The sequence below is a fragment of the Leucopleurus acutus genome, assembly GCF_964270905.1.
Source record: "Leucopleurus acutus genome assembly, chromosome: 16".
NCBI classification, from domain to species: domain Eukaryota; kingdom Metazoa; phylum Chordata; class Mammalia; order Artiodactyla; family Delphinidae; genus Leucopleurus; species Leucopleurus acutus.
In genome coordinates, this window is record NC_139158.1 from 35,016,662 (window position 1) to 35,043,691 (window position 27,030).

At 53.3% G+C, this 27,030-nt stretch overlaps 1 protein-coding gene across 3 annotated transcripts in view; it reads right to left on the reverse strand.

Annotated features, from left to right (window-relative positions):
- Nucleotides 1–27,030, reverse strand: part of MGRN1 (mahogunin ring finger 1) — a 50,795-nt gene that overhangs the window by 18,806 nt on the left and 4,959 nt on the right. For all 3 annotated transcript variants that reach the window (XM_082858271.1, XM_082858270.1, XM_082858272.1), the window contains exons 2-6: nt 11,854–11,972; nt 10,175–10,263; nt 9,366–9,512; nt 8,179–8,296; nt 501–567 (exon numbers count right to left, since the gene is read on the reverse strand). In XM_082858271.1, coding sequence (XP_082714397.1) covers nt 501–567; nt 8,179–8,296; nt 9,366–9,512; nt 10,175–10,263; nt 11,854–11,972 — 540 coding nt within the window. The remainder of the gene's footprint in view (nt 1–500; nt 568–8,178; nt 8,297–9,365; nt 9,513–10,174; nt 10,264–11,853; nt 11,973–27,030) is intronic.

Here is a 27,030-nt window from a genome sequence, read left to right on the forward strand (position 1 = left end):
CCGCGCACCTCACCCGGCCCCAAAGCAGCCACTGCCGGCTGCCCACGGTTGGCTCTGCTCCCGTCTCACTCGGCATGGGGACAAGCCTAGGCCGGGCAGGGCTCCGGTGTCTGCACCCTCGCCCGGGACCCCACAGCCCACAGCAGGGGCAAGGAGAGGCCAGCAGGACTGGCAGGAAGAGGCAGGCGGCGAGGGGTCAGCGTGGCACTGGCAGCCTTCATCGTTCCACTGCGGGGTGGACACCAGCACTGGAGGCCTGTCTTGCCACTGTCAGTGCCGCGAGAGCCAGGCTCTGCCACAGGGGCGCAGGGACGGCACCAGCAGCAGGAGACAGAGCGCTCGGTGCCCGAGCCCCTAGGCCCCAAGCCCGCCCAGCAGGCTGAGCCGACGTCGTCCGCTGTTTCTGGACTGAGATCCCCGGACCTGGCTGACTGGGGTGAGGAGGGCCTCTTCCCAAGTGTGCACGCCTGGAAGGGAGACCGAAGGGAAGGGCCACTCACCGTCCCCCTCATCCACCACAGCCTGGATGACCACTGGAAACGTGCCCCGGTCCAGGTCAAAGTTCAGCTGCGGAGAAAGGAGGTGACAACAGTCAGACTGAGCTGGAGGGAGTGGGTGGGATGAGTAGGAGGCGTTGAGGTGACAGAGCTGAGGCCAGACAGGCGCCCTTTTCTTCTTTGTGGTAAAGCAGATTAAAAGGGCACATTTGTGTTCTAAGTGTAACTCAGTGTCATTAAGTACATCCGTACGGTCACGCGACCGTCAGCACCATCTTTCCTGGAACGTCCTCGCCAGCCCTCAGCGGGCCGCCCAGCCCAGCCCAGCCCTGGAACCTCCATGCTGCTGCGTCTGTAGATGGGCCGACCCCTGGACATTCACAGAAATGGATGCACACAGTATCTGTCTTTTGTGTCTGGTGTCTCTCAGGCAGAATCATCACGCTGCAGGCGCCTCCCCCTTAAGGCCGAGTAGCACTCCCCGCCTGGCCAGACCTCACTGTCACCCATTCACCTGCTCAGACACCAGGCCCCCCTTCGGCTGTGTTGAGCGGGGCTGCCTCTGCTGGACTCTGCTGGGTGGACCCCTAGGCACGGGAGTGCCGGGTCCCACGGAGATCCCGCGTCTAACCTTGTGAAGAAAGGCACCCAGCTCGGCCCCAACAAAGACGGAACCAACGTGAAGGAGAGACCACGTGGCTTGTCCGAGCTCACGGAGAAACCTCCTCTCACTTTTCCTTCTCCTCCTGCTTAAGTCCTCCGGGGATCCCCGCTGCCCTCTGGCTGCAGGCCACGCTCCTCCCCACGTGTCCACTCAGGTGCAGCTTCCACGGCTGCTCCCCAGTGGGGACCGTGGGGAGGTCACACAGAGCCTGCGGGGCAGAGGCGCTCAGCCAAACACACCCACCACGGGAAGGGTGCCCAGCGGGTCCCTGGCCATCGGTGGGCGGCAGGGCCGGGCCGGGGCCAGTGCTGGGACAGGGCATACTCAGCACTGCCAGGTTCGGGTCTGGCTCTACAACCTGATCATCAGGTCCCGGTCCTAACGCAAAAGTTCCGAGCAGGCGGCCGAGAGAGCACGCGGTGAGCACCAGCCCCTGGAGCTGCTTGTGTCCAGGCAGCGGGAGCCGGGGAGGGAATTGGCCCAGGAGGACCACGTTGGGTAGGGACTCCAGGGCACGGATCCACACGTGGAGAGGTGTCCAGGCCTACCCAGGACAAACAGCCTCAGGGTAGAAGGGCTGCACCACCAAAACTTGGACCTGGGAGAGGGAGGGACCCGCTTTCCCCGCTCCTGCCTTGCTCGGGGGTGCCCCACGGGGTGGGGGGGTGACCGCCCGAGACAGGAGTCACACATCCTCTACAGCTATCCCGGGGCCAGGGGCCTCCCACACGCCTGCTTCTGCCCTCCCTACACCGAGCCAGGGAACAGGGAGCCATCTTGCCAACGACCAGCCCGCAGTTACCCCGGTGACGACGATGACGATGATGACGATGACGACAATGACGATGATGACGATGACGACGATGACGAAGCTGAGGTGGGTGTGATGCGCAGGTGCAGCCCTTCCCAGGCTGTAATCAGGCCCAGGAGGGGAGCTATTCAGGTGACAGAGCTGGACGGGGAGCAGTGCGGGCCCTGCCACCCCCGCGCTTCCGGCCTGTTGCTGAAATATAGTCGTCAGCGCTGACGTGGCGACTTGGTTGCTCTGAGGAGCTGCCAGTGATTTGCATTTTCTTTCTCTCTTGCACACTGAGTGCTGCCTCAGCACCAGCTGACGGGTGGAATAAAAGACACTGGTCTGGGGAGGTGTGACGGGGGCTCCTGCCCCGCTGGCCGTCGGGTTCACGATGGACAGCCTGGCTAAGTAAGCACCCTGCACCCCGACTTCATGGACCCCTGCGGCCACCTGCGAGGGAGGGACTGTTTCTATTTCCAGCTGACAGATGGGAAAGCAAGGTTCGCAGAGGTGGCATAACTTGCTGGATGCTTCATAGACAGAGTGACAGAGCCAGGGTTGCCTCCAGGCCTCGCCCACCTGTGTCCTCCCAGCTCCTGGGAAAGGCCATCACTGCTTCCTGGATGCCGCTGGTACTTCTGTCCTGGAGACTCTGCTCTTATCAAGCCTGACCCACCTGGGGCCTCCTGTCCAGCCCTGTCCAAACCCTACTGCAAAGGTGCAAATGACTGTTGTCCCACTTTTCAGGTGGCAGCACCCTGACTTTCCCTGAGGAAATGTGGGAACAACTTCTCTCCTAGCCTGGTACTGTGTGGCCTGGCCAGAGGATGGTATGTCTACCTGAGCACTCTGGGACGCAGGCGGGGACCGCACCTCTCACTGGTCTGCAGGGCGCCAGCAGAGAACGAGGCCAGCTCAGCAGGAGCATACCCTTCCTGATGACATGGGCCCCTGCAGACACCCAGCCTTTTTAGAATCTATGCCAATTAGTTCCTGATTTTCTTTTCTTAAGTCAGACTGAGGTGTTTCTGTCACTTGCAACCAAAGAAGTCCTGACACAGACACCACTTTGAAGGCTCTGCCGCGGCAGCCTTCCCGGCGCCTCCCACGAACATTCAGTGCCCAGACCACAGGGCAGCACACTACATGTGACATTTGTCCAACAGACTTGCAAACCCAACAGAAGACGCGGTGCTGAGCCAGGGACAGAGGTGGAGACGACAGGGCACCATGACCCCCGCTCTCCCCAGACACCAGGGCCTAGGGGTGGGGGGGAAACCCTGGGAGTACAGGGACCTAGGGAGCAAGGACCACCTCCTCCCAGACTCCTGCTCCCCAGAGCTTGGCACATGAGTCACGCCCCAGAGCCAAGCATGCGGGGAGAGGACAGAGACTTCCACCCTCCCAGAGAGTCTGAGGGAGACGCTTTTTAGTTTTTGGCCACGCCAGGCAGCATGCGGGATCTTAGTTCCCTGATCAGGGATAGAACCCGCGCCCCTGCAGTGGAAGCTTGGAGTCTTAACCACTGGACCACCAGGGAAGTCCCAGGAGACACTTATTTTTAATGCAGGGAGTGAGGCTTTCTTAGGGAAAAAGGCAGCCAGGTCAGGAGAGAGAGCAGCAGCTGACGGCAGCGGGAGTCCCGCCCAGGCTCCCCTCAGGCTCTGCTGTCACAGAGGAGCCGTGGACGAGGGTCTTTGCAAGGCCTAGGTCAGATGGACACTGGGAAATAGGGGAAAGGCAAGGGGTGGGGGAGGAGAGGACGTGGCTTTGACTGAAATAAATGGAAGCCCATGAGGAGCTAGTGGGAAAACTGCAAAGAAGCCCCACGAGCCACGAGGAGATCCGTAGGTGTTGACCTGGAAAGACTCCACATCATGGTGCAGTAAGAAAAGAAAATGACGCATGTGTGGGGCAGGGGGCATATGGGAAACCTCTATACCTTCCTCTTAATTTTGCTGTGAACCTTAAACTACTCTAAAAAAGTCTTACAATTAAATTAATTTAAATTCAATTAAAAAGCAAACTGCACCCAAGAGGAATGAAAACATACATCCACACAAAGACTTGCACACAAATGTTCACAGCAGCAACATTCATGACGGCCAAAAGGCGGAGACAACCCACATGTCCATCAGCTGATGAAGGGCTAAACAAAATATGATCCCATCCATCCAGTGGAATGTTATTCAGCCATAAAAAGGAATAAAGCACCGATACATACTACAACCTGGACAAGCCTTGAAGACATGATGCTGAGTGAAAGAAGCCAGCACCAAAGGTCACATAGTGTCTGATTCTGTTTATGAGAAATATCCAGAACAGACAAATCCAAAGAGACAGAAAGTGGATGGGCAGTGGCCAGGGGCTGGGGGAGGAATAAGGAGTGATTGCTAGTGGGTAGAGGGTTTCTCTTGGGGATGACAAAAAAGTTCTGGAGGTAAGGCAGTAGTGACAGCTATACAACTCTATGAATATAGTAAATACCACCGAATTATACACTTTAAAAGGGTGAGCTGGGGACTTCCCTGGTGGTGCGGCGGTTAAGAATCCACCTGCCAATGCAGGGGACACGGGTTTGAGTCCTGGTCCGGGAAGATCCCACATGCCGCGGAGCAGCTAAGCCCATGCGCCACAACTACTGAGCCTGTGCTCTAGAGCCTGTGAGCCACAACTACTGAGCCCACGTCCCACAACTACTGAAGCCTGTGCGCCCAAAGCAACAAGAGGAGCCACCGCAATGAGAAGCCCGCTCACTGCAACGAAGAGTGGCCCCCGCTCACCACAACTAGAGAAAGCCCGCGTGCAGCAACGAATACCAAACACAGCCAAAAATAAATAAACAAAATAAATAAATTTATTAAAACAGAAACAAAAAAATAAATAAAAGGGTGAGTTGTATAGTATGCAAATTATGTCTCGATAAGTTGTTTTAAAAAAAACAAGCTACAAAATAATATTTGTAAAGTATGACTGCATTTTTGTAAAAAACAAATGCATACAGGAGAAAGTCTAGAAAATACACCCCACATGGTCAGAAGTGGTCACTTCTGGAAAAGGAGACTGAACTGGGAACATTCTGCTTGACAGATTCTGTGTAATCAGAACATTTTACTATAAGCATACATTACTGTTATAATCTTTAAATAGGCAAATCTGCGGAAAACAGCTAAAAAAAAAGGGAGGATGGCCAGGCCTCTGATGGCACAATGCTTGCAGCTGAAGGGACGCCTGTGTCTGGAGACGTCTTCAGCTGTCACAATTGCAGCAAGGGACATTCCTGACACCTGGTAGGCAGGGGCCAGGGAGGCTGCTCAACATCCCACAGAGCACAGGACAGTCTCTGCCAGAGAATGACCCAGGACCCAAATGTCAACAGCACCGAGGCTGAGAAACCCTGGTATAAAGGAGAAACCTGAGTTTGGTGCCAGAGTGTCTGTCACAACTCTAACACCTACCAACACCCGCTTCAATGCCCTCAGCTGGCAAGGACGTCATGCCAGGATGTAACAGCATCCTTCTGCTCTCCGTACAGCTTAACTTCCAGAACCTTCTATTTATGGCAAATCTTAGCCGTTTCCTAGCTACAGTAACGACTGATGAAGTTTCCATTTAAAAATACATGTAATAGGGCTTCCCTGGTGGCGCAGTGGTTGGGAATCCACCTGCCAATGCAGGGGACGTGGGTTCGAGCCCTGGTCCGGGAAGATCCCACATGCCGCGGAGCAGCTAAGCCTGTGTGCCACAACTACTGAGTCTGCGCTCTAGAGCTTGTGAGACACAATTACTGAGCCCGTGTGCCACAACTACTGAAGCCCGCGTGCCTAGAGCCCGTGCTCTGCAACGAGAGAAGCCACCGCAGTGAGAAGCCTGTGCACCGTAACCAAGAGTAGCCCCTGCTCGCCATAACTAGAGAAAGCCCGCGCGCAGCAAAGAAGACCCAACGCAGACAAAAATAAAATAAATTCAAAATAAAAAAAATAAAAATAAATAAAAATACATGTAATAGAGGGAGGAATGGGGGTGACTGCTTAATGGGTGCAGGACTTCCTTGTGGGTGATGAGAATGTCCTGGAACTGCCCAGTGGTCACACACTATGAATGCACTGTCACTGACGTAAGTTTATATTGTGTGTATTCTATCACAGTAAAAAACACCTGTAAGAAAAACTGAGCTGATTTCAAAAACATATTAGTGGGAATTCTCTTTCGGTCCAGGGGTTAGGAATCTGCACTTTCACTGCCGAGGGCCCAGGTTCGATCCCTGGTCAGGGAACTAAGATCCTGCAAGGTGTGTGGTGTGGCCCTCCACCCACCCAAAAAAAAGAACATCTTAGCTGAAGTGATAATCAGAAAAGGCAAAGATGAGGACGGGGTCCCAGGATAACAACACTGGACAGGCCCACCAGGCCACACGCTGACAAGCCGAGGACGCAGGTTCCCTGATGCACTGAGGGAGCAAAGGGGGTGCCCTCGTGGAGCACCCAAGACTGGCTTACAAGTCAGGTGTGCGCTCAGGACAAGTGACCCAAACCGTTGGTGATACAGGACATCTGCAAACGCACAGGGGATGTTCCAGGGCCAAAATGCCAAGACTGGGTTATTTCAGAGGTCACCAAGCTGAGGTGCAGCCTCAGCCCAGCCGCCCCGCAGTCACCTGCCCTCCCAGCCCCTCTGCCCTAGGGGAGCTGCCCCATCCCATTCACAGGAGGGTGGGTGGGACCAGATGCACCTGCCGGGCATCTGAACCGGGAATGTGTGCACACGGGGACGGAACCATCCTGACGGCACGGGGCTGTGGGCAGGGGGCCCCCAGGACTGCTATTCAGCTTGGCCTTTAACCTTGAGGGCCCCACCCGGCTTCCAGAAGACCTGCCCTTCTCACGTGGTAAAACAGAGGGGGCTCCTGTTGCTCGACATCAAAGCGCTCTGACCAGCAAGCACACGCGGCCGGGCGTGGCCTTCACCGTCTGACATACCCGTGATCCAGAACCTTCCTGGCAATTCCCACACCACACCATACCCTGCTACCTCCAATCCTTCCCACTCATGTATTTCAGTAACATAAGACGGGACTACCCTCTGTCAAAAAAAACTAGAGAATTCAGCTACGTCAAAGAAGCCAGACATGAAAGGCCACATACTGTACAGTTCCATCCATATGAAATGTCCAGAACAGGTAGATCCAGGGAGACAGAAAGCAGATTAGTGCCAGGGGCTGGGGCAGGAACAGGGATCAACTGTAAAGGGCATGAGGGATCCTACTGGGAGGATAGAAACATCCCCAAACTGGACTGTGGTCATGGCTGTGATCACAGATTTACTAAAAATCACTGAATTGAACACTTAAAATGGGTAAGTTTTATGATATATAAACTCTAACTTAATAACCTGGTTTTTTTAAAAAAACAAAATAATTCAGGGGTGTACACAGTACTGATACTCACACTGTACACATGTAGTGTGTTTGTGTGTGTCTCCCTTATACCAAGCTCCTTTGCAGAAATAACCACTGTCTTAAGCTTGACGGGGAACCTTCTCTGGCTTTTCCTCAAGGATTATGTACACATACATGTACCTGCAGAAGTGGTCTTGTGCACATCTGTGGCTGCCACATATGTGCGATTACATGGTATTTGTCTGTAATGTGCTCTTCTCCAAGCCCAGGAGGTGCTTCCACATCAGCATGTACAGCAGACATAAGCTCTGTCAGCTACTTTAAGGCTCACGACATCCCAGAACGGAGCTGGACTATGGTGCCCCCATTATGTATACAGGGGGTTCCCATGATGTCAGTGAACCAAGCGATACCTCCGTAATGGACATGTAGATTGTTTCCAATTTACTACTACAGACAGAGCTGCAGTGAGCACCCTCCACGTCGTGTAAATCACTGTCCTTAGCTACAGAACCACTGGGTGGGAGGAATCCTGCCACGCTGCAGCCCCGTGGCCCTGACAACCATACCAGAGCCCATACGGAGCTTCTAACTGCTGCTGCTCCGTCCGGCCACGATCATCCAGTCCAGCCAATGCCTGCACCGACCACAGTCCACAGTCCAGGTACCCCGACTGGGCACACAGACCTTGGTCAGCAGCCATTCCTGACACTTATCAACCATGTGAGGAATCTGAGTGAACAGGCCCCACTGTGCTTGCCCCGCTCCAGGGAAGGAACTCGGGGAGGGGCCAGGGGAAAGGGGGGCCCAGCCAAGCTGTTACCTCATCATCCTTCCACTCCGAGAAATCGATCTTGAAGGAGGGCAGGGAGAACTGCTGGCTCACTCCCCGCTTGTAGTGCACAGTTTCGGACTGCAGGGCCGGGCTCTTGGGGGTGTACCTGAAAGGGCCGAGAGAGAAAGGACAGTGAGACAAACTCTCTGCCGCATCCCATTCTCCCAGAGCCCATACCTGCCCAATTACTGTTACCTTTCCAGACTTGGCTACACCTTTCCACTAGGCTTTTATGGTTTGTTGACATTTTTGAATGAATACAGTACAAAAATGCACAGTGCAAAGTGACCCCCAGCCCCGGCCTCACGCGTGCTCCCAGCCACCTGCTTCTCTGCCCCGTCCACAACCCGTGTGTCACTCCTGGGAAAGCTGAGGCATAATCACGCCTGCATGAGCAGGTGTTTCTTCTTTAATATTCAAACAGCAGTCCACCTACAATCTGCTCCGACCACTCGTGTGCCCGAAGCTGTCCCACAGTCATCACAGATGGAGGTGCCGTGTTCTTGGGACACTGCATGGGTTCCACCACGGTTTTACTCTAATTGATTCAACCAGGCCCCCACTGGTGGACACCAGGCGGTCGCCAACATCTTGCTATTCCAAACAAAGCTTCCAGGACTCTCCTCTGCACACATCTTAACCACACATGCAAGCATGTCCCCAAGATAAATTCCCAGGAAAGGAATGGCTGAGTCAAGCAGCACACACATTTTCAATCCCGGTAGGCTCTGGCATCTCCCTATATAGGAATCCAACCCAGGACCCTCACCCACCTCCCCACACCTGCTGTCCCTGGGGCCTCACTCAGTCTCTAGGACAAAGGACACTCTCGAGGGCCTTGGCACGTCTGGCCTGAGACTGACACTGGGGGAGGGGCTGCTCTTACACAAACAGGGACTCACAGACCGAGCTCTCAGCCACCACTCCACCCCCGGATCAGATCTGGCCTCCGAGGGGTTTCCTCCGACAGGACGGAAGTGGGTGCGTTTCTGCCCATCCTGCCTGGGTCTGGCCTTACAGCCTGGAGGCAGGCCTGCCACAGTCATGCTGAAGTTGCAGATTTCAAACTTTTGGGGCCAGCAGGGCCCTATTTCAAATCAAAGCTCCGAAAGTTCAAATACACAATACAGACAGAAGCAGAACCACTGGGCCTGCCAGGCCCCATGGGGACTCACGCAGCCGTCCCATTCAGGAACTCCTCCACTGCCTGGCAGTAGATGGTGATGGCCACCCGGGCGTCGGCATCGAAGGTGAACTCCAGGCTGTAGAGGACTCGGGGCTTTTCGCCGTCCTCAGTGGGGCTGTCAGCACCATCCTTGTACCTGCCCGGGAGACAGAGGAACAGGGCAGGTCAGGGGCTGTGCCTGCGACGGTGTCCCCACCCCATACAGCACCCCTGCCCCCGCAGGGGCCCCAGAGTCAGCTGCCTGGCTGCATCCCACCTTCCTAGGAACGTGGAGGCCGTTCCCTGTTTGGACAACAAGGCCCAACAACGCAGGGTCCTCCTTCCCTTGTCTCCTGCTCACAGAAAGGGAGACTAGTCCTCTGGGTTTAGAAATGGCCCCGATCCCTCAAGTCTTCCGGGTTTGAGGCGGTTTCTCAGCCCACTGACGCGCCGGCTGGACTGCTCGAGGCAGTGGGGGTGTGCTGAGCGCCGTAGGGTGCCGAGCGGCATCCCTGGTCCTTGCCTGCCAGATGCCAGTAGCACCGCCCTCACCCGCCCCCAGCTGTGACAACCAAGACTGTCTCCAGACCCGGCCCAACACCCCTGGGACACAGGCGCCAGGCTGAGGCCCGGCTTAAGGCTGGAGTTCCACAGGCAGAACCTGCGGGCCCCTCCCCTCCCCCCCGCCCCCCAGGGGCAGCTCTAGAATCGAGTCCTGATTCTACACAAGGGGGAGTAGGGCCCGGGGCCACTCTCTCCCAAGCACCAGGGGGCCCATGGGGGGCCACAGCGCGGCACAGGGCGGGGGGGAAGGGTTACCTCACGAGCCGGAGGGAGTCTTTGCGGATGTTCACCAGGCTCCTCAGTGTCTTCACAGGCTCATGGGGGGCAGGGGTGACGTAGGGAAACTAGGAGGGAAAGAGCAATTCCAGGTAACCCCCAGGGCATGGCGGCGGAGGGAAAACAGGGCTCCATCAGAGCAATGGTCACAACCCTGCCTGATCATCCTGGGCCCTCGCACTGACCACAGGACGGCACTCCCCTCATCCACATCCAAGGAAACCACAGGCGACACGGCCGGCACGTGGGAGAGCCGGGACTGGAACTGCCCTGAGGATTCTGGGTCCCCAGTTGCAGGAAGGACCCTCAGCTGGGTCCCCGGGGCAGAGGTTAGGGTTGGGGCTCTCAGGCCACGTTCCTAGAGGTGGGACCTGTCGTCTCACTGCTGCCCTGAACAAGGCAGACTCTCCACACAAGGACGATAGTCAATACAGATTTCGGAAGGGACTTGCGCCCACACAGGCACGCACGCATGCACACGCACGCGCGCACACACACACACACACACACACACGGGTGCTGTAAAACTGGTGGTGTCTGGAAGGCTTGGGCACGGGGTCAGTCTCCTGCTGGTGACAACGCACTGAGTCTTAGCAGATGTTTTCACTGGGAAGCCGGGTAAAGGACACCCGGGGTCTCTCCATCACTTCTCACAACTGCAGGTGACTCTACGATGGTCTCAAGGAGAAAGTGACACAAGACAACAGATCTACAGGTGGCCTGCAGAACCAGGTCCTGGGTCTGAGCCAAGGCTGCAAAGACATGGAAGGCAGGTTCTGCTCCTGCTGTCACAAACTCGGGAGGGTGGGGAGCTCAGTACAACGTGGAAGCCCCACTGGCCCCATGGGTGGGGGACCAGCACTCTGGGCCCCAGGCCAGTTAAAGGACCAAGACTTCATGTCAACCAGCTGCTCTACAGCTAAAACAGCCTGGAGACCCCTGGTCCAGGGGACAGCACCCCCACCAGGCCCCGGACTCAGCAGCCTTAGGGGACAGAGTCCAGTGTCTCATGAGAGAGAGGGCCTCCTGCCTGGGCCCTTGGCCACGCAGGGGACCACTATCTCAAGATGCAAAACCCAGGCCCCTGCTCAGCAATCCCCCACAGCCCTCTCTCTCTCTTTAGTCTCCATCCATCAAACATTCCCTTCTTTATTGCCTGCACCCCACATACTACACAGGGCAGGGTCTGTCCTTCCAGCCCCTGGAAGAGTCCTAGGTACACAGCAGGTGCCAAATGTGCGTTGAACGAAGGGACAGCAGTGTGTGGAGTGCACTCCTCTGGTGACTAGTGAGGGCGAACTTGTAAAAAAGAGTCCTGGCTGTTTGCGTTTCTGCTTTGGATCACATCTCTTGCCCACTGCCCTATGGAATGTGGATGTTCTTTTCTCTTTTTAAAGACAGCCATCCAAGAGGCCTGGGATGAAATCCAGAGCCTTCCTCAGCCCCACAGTCTGGATGCACTGGGTTCAGTAGCAGCTGCTCTGTACCCCAGGGACCAACCCTCGGCCATCCAGCCTCGAAGGGGGGACAGGCCTCACGCACACATCACATGCCCACGTCCAGATGGCACCTCCGCCCCGTTTGGAGAGACTCGGTGCCTGCTCACAGCCAGGGGTCTTGCCACCACTGCCCACGTGCCCAGCCCCACCACGACCCACCTGGACTGGGCGATTGCCCAGGAAGTTCAGATCCATGTTCTCTCCAAAGAGGTAACCTTCAGGGTGGGGGGTGTCGAATTTCTCACCTCCCATGAAAAAGTGGGAGGCAAAGTAGTTTCCTGGTTAAAAAAGGAAACACAACTGTAGACGATGAGGCTCAATACAGCCCAATGGGAGCATCTCATGGCCAAGAAGCTCAGCCTGAGAAAGGCCAGCTCCAGACACGGCCTCGGCCCCTCCACCTGGCCCGGGGCCTCTCCTCCCCACTCCTGGACTCATCCAGACCCCCGCTCCAATATCACTTCCTTCTGCAGCAGGTTGAACTGCGTCCCCTACAAGGACATGTCTCAGTCCTCACCCCTGGCACCTGTAACCTTGTATGGAAATAGGTACTTTGCAGATGGAATCCAGTTAACAGGAGTCAGACTGGATGGGGGCCCCTAAACCCAGTGACTGGTGTCTCCATAAGAGAAAGAGGGAGATGTGGACACAGACACACACAAAGGGAAAAAAGCTGTCTGACAACAGAAGCAGAGATGGGAGTGACGTGGCTACAATCAAGGAGTGCCTCGAGCCTCCAGAAGCAGGGAGAGGTGGGAAGGAGCCTCCCCTAGAGGCCTCAGAAGGAAACAACCCTGTGGACACCTAGATTCTGGACTTCTGGCCTCCAGAACTGTGAGAATAAATTCTGTTGTTTTAAATCACCCAGTTTGTGGCACTTCGTTACAGTGGCCATAGGAAACGAATACACTTTCTCTGACCCCCAGACTAAATCAGCCTCCCTACCCCAAATCCGAGCCCTGAGAACTTTTTCACCTCAGTGCTGACCACAGTTTAAAACTGTGTGAACCTGAGTTATTTCATTTCTATCTGACTCCCCTCCATGAAGACTGAGGCTATATGTCCCTGGCACACTTAGGCACTAAATTCACGTTTCTTGTAAACATAGATGGCTACAAGGCATCGGACATGGGTCAGCTTCAAAGAACTGAGCTCACAGCCTTGCTGGGGAAACACTAGAAGTACCGCCTCCCCCAAGCTTCCTGATCTGATACTTGCCCACTGTCCCCCGTTTCTCACTGGCACAGAGAAAGGCCAGGTAACCAGAGGGCCCTGTGAATTTTGTGGACCAGAGGGAATTCTGGGCCCCTTGAGCTTTGGTGGGCGCCGTGCATGGATCTGTGTGTCCTTCCTGAGAACCACAACCCCAGTTACGCGGGACACAGCCTTGGCTGTCTAGGCCGGGAGGCCCAGAACCAGGAGTACAGCCTGGTGGCTCTTGACTGAAGGGAACATAGCCAGGACATATCAGGCCAGGGCGTAACCCCAACCCACGTGTGGACCAGGAACCAGACAGAGCCAACTGCAGTGAGAGAAAAAGAATAAAGTGGTGACTAGTTAAATAAATACAATACTCCTGATTTTATGGAACACCATATAATAGCTGCTAAAGAGGGTCAAACAGACCTGGATACTGACACAGAAAGATGCTCACAGAATATTTGTTGGATGCATTCCAGAACCCCTTTTGAGAGGTAACTGCACACTTAGGCGTGCATGATGCAAGTTGTGAGTACACAGAGAATGGTCAAAAGGACGCACCCAAAAAGCTGCTGAGAAGTCAGTCGGGACCAGGTGCGGCATGGACAAAAGCCCAGACGTTCTGCTCCATGTTAGATCTTTTCACTGAACACGAACCACTCGTGGTGCACTTATCAGAATAAAAAGACTAAGTGTGATGCAGGGAAGCGCCTGGGCCCTTCCAAAATCACCTGGGATTTGCACTCAGTCCCGTCTACCGCACTGAGAGCATCAGTGGATTTTAATGTGCAAAGGCTTTAAAAAGGTGGTTGTTCCCACACTGGCCCTATTGGGGTGGGGCACAGGCGGTCTCTGGACCTGTCTCTGGACAGGTGGGCCTGTGGCCCACCCAACCTTGAGCCTGAATCACAGGGCAGTTGAGAAGGGTGTCAGCTGGGAGCTCTGGGGGAAGCCAGCTCAGAGCCACCTGGTCCGCCAGGACTACAATAGGCCGTGACAATGTCATACAGCACAGCCGACAAGCAAAGTCACATGCACTAGGCTCTGTGACAAGTCAGGGCCGCAGTGGCATGTGACAGAGGGTGCAAGGAAGCCCAGCGGCTGCCTGGGCCCCGCCCTGCCAGGACCTCCACACTGCTCACAGGCCCTGAGGTGGATCCAGAGGCCGCACAGCACTGGTCTGGAGGGAAGGTTCCAGGCGAGCGAGACGGAACTAGGCCTGGGGCCCAGCCATCCTTGCAAAGCCCTCCAGGAATAGACAGACCCCTGGCCCGGAAAATCCTGCTCCAACCTCGCCCTGGGGGGACCCCAAGGCCCAATCCCATTATGTCCAACAAATCTCCAGAATTTCCGCTCCACAAGCAGAAAGTGGGTGAGGAGGTTCTCCTCTAAGAAGGCCCCATGTTCTCACCTCCTGGTATTCATGTCTCTGGGGAGACTTCTCAGAATGAACAGGGCTGACCTGTGTAACCAGCAGGACACTGTGGAATTGACGGAGTGGGACTTCCAAGGCTCTGGGGGAGGAAGCCGGCTGCCGTGCTGGACACTCAAACAGCCCCATGAAGGGGTCCATGTAGTGACAAACTGAGGCCTCCAGCCACTGGCCAGCACCAACCTGCCAGCCCTGCGAGGGAACCACGTGGGAATCAGACCTTGTAGCCCAGCTGACAGCAACCTCAAGGGAGACCCTGAATCAGAACCACCCAGCGAAGCCACTCCCAAATTCCTGACCCACAGAAACCGTGATAATAAGCATTTATTGTTATAAATGGCTAAAATTTGAATTTGTTACTCAGCAAGAGATAACTAACATGATGGGCTTCGAAATCCAGTCTGAGTGACCCTCTCTGGGCTCCTGAAAATAACATTTTTCTGTGGCCACCACGCTGCTCAACGCCACCACCATCTACTGCTGGAGTCCTGCAATCCACTCCCCGGTCTCCCCACTTCCACAGCCCCAAAGGCTGTTTCCCACATCCCAGTGCTCATAATGAGGGGCCTTCTGATGCCTCCCTAATCACACCAAAACAAGTCCCAGACTCCTCCCCATGGCTTGCGGCGGACCCTGCCAACCCCGTCCGTGACCCCAGGGTCTCTGTACTTGCTGTTTCCTCTGCTTATGAAGTTCTTCCCCAAGAGTCTGCCTTGATCCTTAGACCTCACGTGTCCTCCTCAACAAGGCCTCTTCTGATCATTCTTTTTAAAATTTGCAACTTCCGCCCTCCTACCCTGCCTGCTGACCCCCCACTCCCAGCCCCCTTCCCTGCTTTATTCTCCTCCACAGCTCTGCCTACAACCTGACGATACACAGGAGGCCTGCACGTCTTAGTGTAGTTTTAAGCATTAATAACTTCAGAGGTATAAATGCTACAAACGGAAACCTCCGGATTAAGAGGCAACGGATGAGGGGTTTTTTTTGGGGGGGCTAGGTTTTTTTGGGGGAGGCTTTAACTGTTTCTTTTCTAAATTAATGTGTATTGCGTTTTTTTTTTTTTTTCATGTTTGGCCACACCTCGAGGTTTGTGGGATCTTAGTTCCTGGACCAGGAATCAAACACGCACTCTTGGCAGTGAAAGGGCGGAGTCCTAACCACTGGACCACCAGGGAATTCCCTAACGTGTATTGCTTTAAAACAAGAAAAATTATTTTTAAAAGACTGGAGGGGTATTTCCCTGGTGGCGCAGTCGTTAAGAATCCGCCTGCCAATGCAGGGGACACGCGTTCGAGCTCTGGTCTGGGAAGATCCCACCTGCCGTGGAGCAACTAAGCCCGTGCACCACAACTACTGAGCCTGCACTCTAGAGCCCATGAGCCACAACTACTGAGCCCACGTGCTTAGAGCCTGTGCTCTGCAACAAGAGAAGCCACCACAATGAGAAGCCCGCGCACTGAAACGAAGAGTATCCCCACTCGCCGCTACTAGAGAAAGCCCACGCGCAGCAACGAGGACCCAACACAGCCAAAATAAAAAAAAAAAGACTGGAGACATGGGACAAGGATGTTAGAGCAGTGACCATAAGAATCACAAAACTGGAACCGTGTTCTGGAAAAACCACTGGATCGTACATTTTAAAAGGGTGAAGTTTGGGCTTCCCTGGTAGCGCAGTGGTTGAGAGTCCGCCTGCCGATGCAGGGGACACAGATTCGTGCCCCGGTCCGGGAAGATCCCACATGCCGCGGAGCGGCTGGGCCCGTGAACCATGGCCGCTGAGCCTGTGCATCCGGAGCCTGTGCTCCGCAACGGGAGAGGCCACAACAGTGAAAGGCCCGCATACCACAATAAAAAAAAAAGGGTGAAGTTTGTAGCATGTGAATTATATCTCAACAAGGCTGTTATTATGAACTGGAAGCACTTCAGTTGTCAGCTGGTAAATCATCAACAAATTTTTTTGGTATTAGATCTTTATATGATCTTTCTATTTTTTGGCAAGTAACTTGGAATTAGATGCTATTGCTAAATCAAACCCCTGTTAATTCCCATCTACTTTATTTACGTGAACAAAGTTTCTTAACTTAAAATGAAAAACAGAACTAGAAGTGCTGTTGAGCCGTCTCATTCCAGCAACAGGTTCTATTCAACTGTGACTACATGAATTAACTGGGGGGAAAGCAGCCTATCCACTGACGTAAGAGATATATGTTCAACTTTTTTTTTTTTTTTACTATTTATGTTTGTTATTTATAAAAACTGTAGGGACTTCCCTGGCGGTCCAGTGGTTAAGAATCCGCCTTCCAATGCAGGGGACGCGGGTTCCATCCCTGGTCAGGGAACTAAGATGCCACATGCCGCAACTACTGAGCCCGCACACCACAACAAAAGAGGCCGTGTGCCACAACAAAGATCCCGAGTGTCACAACTGAGACCTGATGCAGCCAAATAAATAAAAATAAACATTAAAAAAAAAAACCTGTAATATTTGTGATGTTTTGACCAACTGGTTATTTGTAATGGCCACTCAAACCAGGAGAAAAATTCTCCCTTTTAAGATTCTAATTTCAATTTATGTACATATTTTGGTTGCATACAATATAGGGACCAATAAAAGACTTTCAAGCATAAAAAGTTGGAAACACCTCACATGCTCGATAAGGAAATGGTCCAACACACCGTGGCAGTGACAGGATGGAACCAAACATCAGGTAAAGGAGGGAGCGGGGTCTCCGAGTATCAGCACAGAGCAGGTGCAGAACCAACACAACTCAAACACGGAGGACGTGAAAACATATCACAACGCAGCCCTACAGCACAGATGGTGGGACCCCACATTTGGAGGAGGAAGAAACCAACGTGGGGAGGACATGCCTGAGTCCACAATATGAAAAATGTAAACTGTGGACTCTGAATGGAGGGCATTCCCTATATTCCTCTCTGTATTTTCCTGTATGTTTTTAGATGCTCACACTTTTAAAATATTTATTTATTTATTGGTTGTGTTGGGTCTTCATTGCTGCACGCAGGCTTTCTCTAGTTGCGGTTAACGGGGGCTACTCTTTGTTGCGGTGCGCAGGCTTCTCATTGCAGCGGCTTCTCTTTGCTGTGGAGCACAGGCTCTAGGTGCGCAGGCTCCAGTAGTTGTGGCTCGCGGGCTCTAGAGTGCAGGCTCAGTAGCTGTGGTGCACGGGCTTAGTTGCTCCGCGCATGTGGGATCTTCCTGGACCAGGGCTCAAACGTGTGTCCCCTGCATTGGCAGGCGGATTGTTAACCACAGCACCACCAGGGAAGCCCTAAGTGCTCACATTTTAACGAAAGGAACTTTTAAAGGAGGAATGTGCATCCTAGGGAAATGGCAGCAGCTCCCAGGTGTGTGTCTGTGTGTGTGTACAGGTGTATCGTGCATACGTATATGTGTGGATAGGTGTGTGTATATCGAAATGTGTGTGGTGTGTGTGTGTGTGTGTGTGTGCGCGCGCACATGCATGCGTTGTGCTTGTGTGTGCATGCATCTGTCATGTACACATGTATACGGTGTACATGTGTTGTGTGCATGCATGTGCATCTGTGTGTGCACACTTTGGAACCAAGAGGAGCAGGCAGGGCTATGAAGAGGAGAGAGGGAAAGAGAAAGACAAGACAACCGAGGGGGAGAAACAAAAAGGAAGACCTGGAGATGGGAAGAGAAGAGAAACCACCCCCACAGCCCCCAGGCTCTTCTTCCATGCCCCCGAGTCAGTGCCCCAGCCTGGGTTCCCCACAGAACCCATTGAGAGGGGATGGAACCTGCCCCCACTTTCCATGTGAGAAACTGAGGTCAGAGATCACCAAGCTAGTGATGGAGTCACGGCTCAAACCTGCCGACACCAAGCCTACCGTGTGTCTTTTTTTTAAATTAATTAATTAATTTATTTATTTATTCTTGGCTGCGCTGGGTCTTCGCAGCTGCGCACAGGCTTTCTTTAGTCGTGGCAAGCGGGGGCTACTCTTTGCCACAGCGCGGTTTGACAGACAGGGGACGGCAGTCAGTGGTGTCACTGCCGGTCACACATAATGAGCCACGTGAGAAGGGCGTCTCAATTGTGAAATCCTTCCAGAGGGCCTGCCAGAGGACACGGGTCCTGATTTTGACCTAGAAGCCCCAGCTACCTGGCACAACCCACTCCAGTACTCCAGAGCCTCAGAGGAGCCATCCTCAAACTTTATGGCTAGTATGTGGGTTCCTCAAAAAATTAAAAATAGAACTGCAATATGATCTAGCCGTCCCACTTCTGGGTATTTACCCAAAGGAAACAAAAACACTAATTCAAAAAGATACATGCATCCCAATGTTCACTGCGGCATTATTTATAATAGCCAAGGTATAGAGGCAACCTAAGTGTTGTCAATAGATGAATGGATAAAGAAGATGTGATATATAGATAGATAGATAGATAGATATACATATAATGGAATAGTACTGGACCATAAATAAAATGCAATCTTGCAATTTGCAACAACATGAATGGACCTAGAGGGTATTATGCTAAGTGAAATGAGTCAGACAAAGACAAATACCACATGAACTCACTTAGGTGTGGAATCTAAAACACAAAACCAAACAAACAAAACAAAACCAGACTCATAGAGAACAAACAGGTGGTTGGCAGAGGGAGGGGGCTGAGTGAAATAGGTGAAGAGGATTAAGAGGTACAAACCTCCAGTTATAAAATAAATAAGTCATGGTGATGTAATGCACAGCATAAGGAATACGGTCAATAATATTGTAATAACTTTGTACAGGAACAGATGGTTACGAGACTTGTCATAATGTGTGCAAGTGTCAAATCACTATGTATCAACAGTACAAAACTAACATAACATTGTATATCAACTATCTATCTATATATTTATAAATACACATATTGCTTTCACCCGTCTTATTTTTTTCTTTTCCATTATAGTTTATTACAAGATATTGAATATAGTTCCCTGTGTTATACAGTAGGACCTTGTTGTTATTCTATTTTATACACATTAGCTTGCATTTGCCAATTCCAAATTCCTGATTTATCCCCCCCACCAATTTCCCCTTTGGTAACCATAAGTTTGTTTTCTATGTCTGTGAGTCTGCTTCTGTTTCATAGATAAGTTCATCTGTGTCATAGTTTAGATTCCACATATTAGTGATAATTAGTATGTTTTTATACCTCAACTTAATATGATAATCTCTAGGTCCATCCATGTTGCTGCAAATGGCATTACTTCATTCTTTTTTATGGCTGAGTAATATTCCATTGTATGTATGTACCACACCTTCTTTATCCATTCATCTGTCAATAGACATTTAGGTTGCTTCCATGTCTTGGGTATTGTAAATAGTGCTGCTATGAACACTGGGGTGTATGTATCTTTTCAAATTAGAGTTTTCTCTGGATATATGCCCAGGAGTGGGATCACTGGATCATATGGCATCTCTATTTTTAGTTTTTTAAGGAACCTCCATACTGCTTTCCATAGTAGCTGGACCAATTTACATTCCCAGCAACAGTGCAGGAGGGCTCCCATTTCTCCACACCCACCTCCAGCATTTGTTATTTGTTACATCAACTATACTTTAATTTTTTTTAATTATGGCTAAAACAAATCCATGTCTCTGTCCCCTCTCTGCTGTCGCAGCCAAGGGACACTCGGACTCAGACAGCTCACCTCCTCTCTGCCCGTGGGATTCAGACTCTGCCCTACTTATGGGTGTCCCAGTGACCTGGATGACAAACAGATGAACAGCCACCAAAACAAAGACCAAGAGTACCCTTCCTGGGAGGCTCCCAGCGTCCCCTCAACTGGCTGTTTTCCTTTACATAAGTCAGGCGTGGAAGGACAAGTCAGGTGTAAGGCAGACACATGTTCATCATCTTCCAGGATGAGGAAAATCAAGGCTGTTTCTGTGACGGCCTGTGGAGGTGGAGGCAGAGAGGTATTGCCCCTTCCTCACGGGCCACAGAGTGAGCCGAGCAGACTTCTGGGGTTCCTTTCTGCTTTGTGTGTTCCACTTTTACATGTCTAGCTGTGCGCATGTGTGTGATGATCATCATTTACAAATGAAAACTGGAAACATTCTAGTTGCTTAAATGAACTAACCCTGCTAAAAGAGCCAGGTGCCAGGACACGCAAAGATCTCCCTGAGATCAGAGTCAAAAGGCAAAGCGTTGGTCAGCATAGAGAGCACAGATGGACTCTAGGGGAAAGAAAGGGTCAGGCAGGATCCATGCCAAACAGACAGGAATCTCCGAGGAGGCGGGGAGAGAGCGGGAACAGTAAACCATGCCCTCAATGTTCTCCCCAAGAACATTGGCTATGCACCCAGAGTTCTATTTTTTTAAAAATAAATGTATTTATTTATTATTTATTTTTATTTTTGGCTGCATTGGGTCTTCGTTACTGTGCATGGGCTTTTCTCTAGTTGTGGCGAGCAGGGGCTACTCTTCATTGCGGTGCACCGGCTTTTCATTGCAGTGGCTTCTCTTGTTGCAGAGCATGGGCTCTAGGTGCATGGGCTTCAGTAATTGTGGCACACGGGCTCAGTAGTTGTGGTGCATGGGCTTAGTTTCTCTGCGGCATATGGGATCTTCCTGGACCAGGGCTCGAACCCGTGTCCCCTGCATTGGCAGGCGGATTCTCAACCACTGTGCCACCAGGGAAGCCCTAGAGTTCTATTAAAACCTGAGTTTATCAAGAGACCAGAGTTTGGAACCCTGCTATAGAGTGAATGTTCGTATCCCCCAAAATTCACATGCTGAAACCTAAGCCCCAATGTGATGGTGTTAGGAGGTGGGGCCTTTGGGAGGTGATCCTGACTGATTTACCCAAATCTCCCAACCTCTGAAACACCCACAACAGAAAGAACCTGGGCAGGACAGGTGCCACCCAGCATCCCTGTGGGGACAGCCACCACTACGACCACCACAGCCACAGGGCAGCTCCATGGCTTCATCAACTCCTGGTTTCCCCCAAGAGCTGAGTGAAGAGCCATCGTCAGAGGCAGAGCTCCTGCAGCAGGGCATCCTCAGACTAGATGCCGTTCCAGGTGGTCCCTTAAAACGCAAATGAGATGTCTGCACACAACCCGGGACCCCTTCAGAGCTCCCACCCGCACCCCGACTCCTCAGGGGTTCACAGGCCTGAGCCCCTCACCTCCCACCTCCAGTCTCAGCAGCGGCCCACCTTCCTTCCAAGTCCTTCCTACACAGCAGTGCCTCTGGCCTCGAGGTCTCTGCGGGCTGATCCTCTGCCCACACTTTCACACCCCAACTGTCCTTGGCTCACCCCGTGCATTGCTCAGACCTCCATGTGCTCAGAGAGGCCTTTGCTCAGCACCCACAGCATGCAGAACACGGAGGGACCCCCACGCAGATGACCCTCACCTCTCCTCGACCCAGGAGCAGGACTGTGCATCTTGGAGATGGAATGCCCACATCCCCAGAAGCCCCACGAGGCCCAAGGGCCGTCTGTCTCAGGAACATGGGATCCCAGTGCCCTTTCCAGTGCAGTTTCAGGTAACCCAGGCTCCCCGCCTCACACTCCAGACACTCTGGACCAGGGACACTGATGTTATCCTCAAGGGCAAACATGCCTTGCTCAACCCACGGGCTAGGCTCCGGCTCATCACTCTGCAGACTCTTATTCTGCTCTGCGCTGCCCACCTCACCGCACCATCTCCCCGCCCTGTCCCGGATCCCAGAGCTCTCTCCATCCCCTCTGGCCCAATGGGTTGCTCCTGCCTTGCAACTCCCCGGAGGCCTCCCGTGCCCTCCTGGCAGGCCTTTGCCCAACTCTCTGCATGGTGTTGATCCCGACAAGCCCAGTAACCACTACCCTGGCCTGGACACAGCAGGAGCCCAATGAAGGTGGATGAATGACACCTTTATTCCTATGTGACAGTCATGGAAACTGAGGAACAGAGAGGTCAAGGAACTGCTCAAGCCACACTACCAGTGAGAGGTGGTGTCCTCATTGACAACCCATGCTGACCCAGAGCTGCGTCCTCAACGACGCCAGCCCAGCCAGTGTTTTCAACCCACCAGGCAATTTTCCAATTCTCAGCCGACACTGCCCGGGTGGCCTACAAACTTAGTTCAATCCTGACACCATGTACCTGGACACAGTTGACACTGTCAGATCCCACAAGATAAGGGCTCAGCCCATATGACTGCAAACCCCTACCCCACTTCAGACGCCAATCACAAGTTCAGGTGATCGATCACCTATGCTTCTGACCCACCAGCTACAAATCAAAGGTTCCCAGGACCCCCTTCTCGGGTCCAATTAATTTTCTAGAGTGTCTCAGAGAACTCAGGAAAAGAGTTCATTTGCTAAATTATCAGTTTATTACAAAAGGATACAACTCAGGAACAGCTGGATGGAAGGGATGCACAGGGCAAGGCACGTGGGAAGGGCTGCGGAAATTCCATGCCCTCCGAGGGTGCCACCCTCCCAGCACCTCCACATTGTTCACCAACTGAGAAGCGCTCCAAACCTGGCCCCTCTGAGTCTTTTTGGAGGCTTCATTACATAGATAAGACCGATTACATCATTGGCCACTGGCCATCATCTCAATCTCCAGCCCTCTTAAGCTCATAGCTGGCTCCACCGGCAACTAGCCCCCAACCTCAGGTGCTTTCCAAAAGTCACCTCATTAGTATAAACTCAGGTGTGGCTGAAAGGGATCTGTTAAGAATATCAAAAGACACCCATTTCACATTATCACTGATCCCTTAGGAAATTCCAAGGGTTTGAGGAGTTCTGTGCCAGAAACGGATGAAGACCACATTTGTATTTCTTATTATAAATCACGATACCCCCGCCGGGTAAACCGTGATATGGACAAAGACACCCTAGGGCCCCCTTCTAAGAAACACAGGTGGCCCTGGAACCTGGGCACCGGGTGTGGCTTCGCTCAGCTGCCTCCATCATTCCCACTTGCGTGGAGGGGAGCAGGGAAGGTGAGAAGTCTGGGAACAGTTCATTGATTCCACTGGCCAAAAATGCTTCTCATTTTACCACAGCACAGATATTCCAGGTTACCAGTTTCCTGACATCCGCTGCCACTAAGCCCCAGCTGGGCCTGAACAACAGGGAATCAGGATGTCACTGCCCTCAGAGAGGGCCGATCTCGGGGAAGCATCTCCAGGCCCATGAGATCACTCCGCCACGTGAGAGACAGCCCCTTGGGCTAAGAGGCTGTTCCCAAACAGTCTAAGGAGACTGACACCCGGGGCCCACCCGTAATCACGCAGCTCAGCGATTCCCCTGGGTCGCATTCACACATTGCACAGAATAGCTTCTCTGCTCCCCACACTCAGGCTGGGGGACTCAGCGCAGCCCAACCTCTCTGAGCCTCAGTGTCCCCATTTGTAACACGAGGCCTCGGTGAACACCACGGGCTGCAGACTACAGACAGAGTAGTAGTCTGCTCTGCTGATGGAAGCATGAACGGGCTCAACCCACCACAACATTGTAAAAGCTGTGGACTCCGCACACGCGCACCCGAGGGTGCCAGACCCACTGCCAGGTATGAAAACAGACCCAAAGAGATGGGTATCTGGGATTGTCAAGACGAGACACAGAAAGTAAAGTGGTGGCTGCCAGGGGCTGGGGGAGAGGGCAATGGGAGTTACTGTTTAATGGGGACAGAGTTTCAGTTTCACAAGAGGAAGACTTATGGGGACGATGGTGCAGATGACTACACAGCAGTGTAAATGTACTTAATGCCTCTGAACTGCACACTTAAAATGGGTAAAATGGTAATTGTTATGTGGAATTTACCACAATTACTTTTAAAAGTGAAAAAAATAAAATGGACCCAAAGAAATCAGACTCCTGGGAACCAAAGCCAGTCACAAGAGTGTCCACCCAGCATCATTCATGAGAGCCCAAACCGGAAACTCCCCGAGCGCCCTCCACGTGAGCTCGTGGATGAACACACGGTAGCGCCAGCAGACACTGGGATGTCACGCAGCAGAGACAGGAAACCGACTGCCGCCCCACTGACAGCGTCCACCCTCTCATCCCCCAACGTGCAGCCAAGAGCATCCACTTCTGTTTATACCAAGTTCAGAAACAGGCAAAACTCACCTCCACTGGAGTCCAGAGGGGGCCTCCCAGGGAGGAGGGGGCAGAGATTGGGGAGGGGCACTGGGGCCTTTGGGGGCTGCTACTCTTCTATTCCTTCAACCCGCCCACCTGGTGATGGTTCATCAAGCGGAAGCTCCTGACCTGTACGTCTCCTCGATATGTTACACTTTGGCTGTACATGTACATACGTGCATATACCACACGTTTTCTACAGCACTGAACTGAATACAATTCCTTCTTTCGATTCACCCCTAAAGCACTGCGGGCATCTGGTCACTCAGGACTATCACAGGGGCAGGAGACCCGGGTAACAGAATGCGGCAGTTATCAGAACAGTGGACCCCCCCCGAAGACCTGCTCTGCGGGTGCCGGGCCCCCAGAACCAAGCCAACGCCGAGTAGGATGAAAGGATGAGAAAATGGGTTCTTTGCAAGCACTGCACACACAGGGGTGGACAGATGTTCCCGTGTCAGTCATTCCCAAGCCTCTACCTCCCCTCCCAGCTCGGAGAGAGCCGGCCATGATTTCTAGACAGCGAGTGGCCCCCCCATGCTGCTCCACACCACTGGCTTGTCTGCAAACAGCAGGGGTGCGGGCCAGGCGGCGGCTGGGCCTGGCTCCCCCAGCTCTGGGGAGCTGGGCAGACGCAGGGACAGTTGGCAGAACTGAACAAGTCCACTGTTATTCACTGAGCCTGAGTCCGACGCTGTGTGGGTGGCATGTGTGGCATCACTGCCCTGCGTTTTACAGGACAACACAGAAACGTGAGGCCTGATGGCTGTACCTGACCACATGGAAACACGCATGGGAAACGCCCACTGGACGTGCCCCGTGCCAGCGTCTGGCCGCCGGCACCAGACTTGGGAGGCGAGGCAGGCAGCAGTGGTTACTGCCTGCAGGGTCATCCAGGAAGTGCAGGACGTTCCCAGGAAACTGCCAGGCCCCTGAAAAACACAGGCTCGGCTGGACCAGGGCTTGGTCCCTCCCCGCCAGCTCCCGTGGACTCAGAGTCAGGACTGAAAGGGGCCCGGGAGCAAGCGACCGGCTCAAGGCCACAGGGCAAGTCACTGGCATGGGGCCGCTGGACTCTGAATCCAGTGCTCCGCCGTGGCTCTACAGGCGGGTGGGGGCAGAAGACCCCTCGAGGCGGGCTCACTCTCACAGTGCTGAGCTAAGCTCTGCCTGTGCCCACCCTGCTGGTGGAAGGGTGTGTTGTCAGCACAGCGAAGGCCACCTCAACTGTGAGGATGAAAACACGCGCACACACCCCCCTTTGATGCTGGACAGCTGGGCCCTCCGCACCACGACCGACCTCCTGGCACCAGAGGAAAGGCCTGCCAGCCGGCTGGCCAGCCTAACCAGCACAAGCCCGGCTTCTTCCACTGACCAACAGGAGAGTGCAGCAAAGCCCAGGAGCTGGGCGAAGGATGCAGGGACCTCCGGGTGCTCAAAATCCCGAGGGCAGGCGACACAGCAAACCTCAGCTCCAGTGGCCACAGGGCCCAAGTGCCCACCGCAGGCTTCTAAACCCAAGCAACTGGCTTCTCCTTCAGGGAGACAGGTCCTCAGACGCCCACCCACCATGGCCAACTTAAAGGGTTTTTGTTTCTGCTGTTGTTGTTTTTACCTAAAATGTAACAACTGAAATTCCGAAAATACAGCTTATTTATACAGCTCTTACAATGATAAAATCCAAACCGAATTCATGTGAGCAGAAGCACAGAACTAGTTCTGCTATGTGAACGGGCACAGGTGGCACAATGCCGGTGATGATGGTGCAGGACTCTGAGCATGAAACCCCCGTGTGCAGGTGGAGCCCTTTCCCCACACCCCACCCCTCTGCCACTGACCCTGGGGCTTGGAGCACAAGCTCACTGCCTAGGGACAGTGATGGGGCCCAGGGACCCGGAATGTCCCCAGTGACAGAGGACGCCCTCGGTGACACAAAAAGTCCTCCTTCGTCTTACAACACCTGCCTCGGTTCTTTCCTTCAGGCGTCAATTATCCAGAGTCAGCAAGGCCCCACTTCAGAAAGGGCAAACCCAACACCGGCGGCAGCACTCATGAGTAGACGTCTCTAGACTGCCACCAGCACAAAAGTACACACCAAAGTCTCCTGGCACACACCTCAGGCCCCTCATCGCGTGGCAGCAGGCCCAGGAGTCCCCGGACCCCCGCCTGACACCCAGGGGATAAGATGCAGCCCAGTCTGAGCAGCTTGTACACTAGGGAGAGGGGAGTTGTTTTCTGCAAGGCCTGCTGCGCAAGCATTTATTAAACACCTACCGTGTGCAGGCCCAGGTGCTAGGAGACAAAATCAGCCTGATTTCTAGTTCCTCTGCCAAAGAGGACAAAAGTCTAGTGTCACAAGGACATGGCAAAGTTCCAGTGAGATAAAGGAGGTAAAAATGCTCTGAAAGTACATGCATTGATATACAAAAGGTTTAGGTCTGGGGCATAGTTCACCCCCACCTCCAGGGTTAGTGGATCACGTGGCTGACTGCCCCTCCTGATGCTTCTCTTGGGTGACCTGTCCCTACCATGACCTCCCTCAAACACCAGGGCAGGGCAACCCACATGGCTTTAAGACA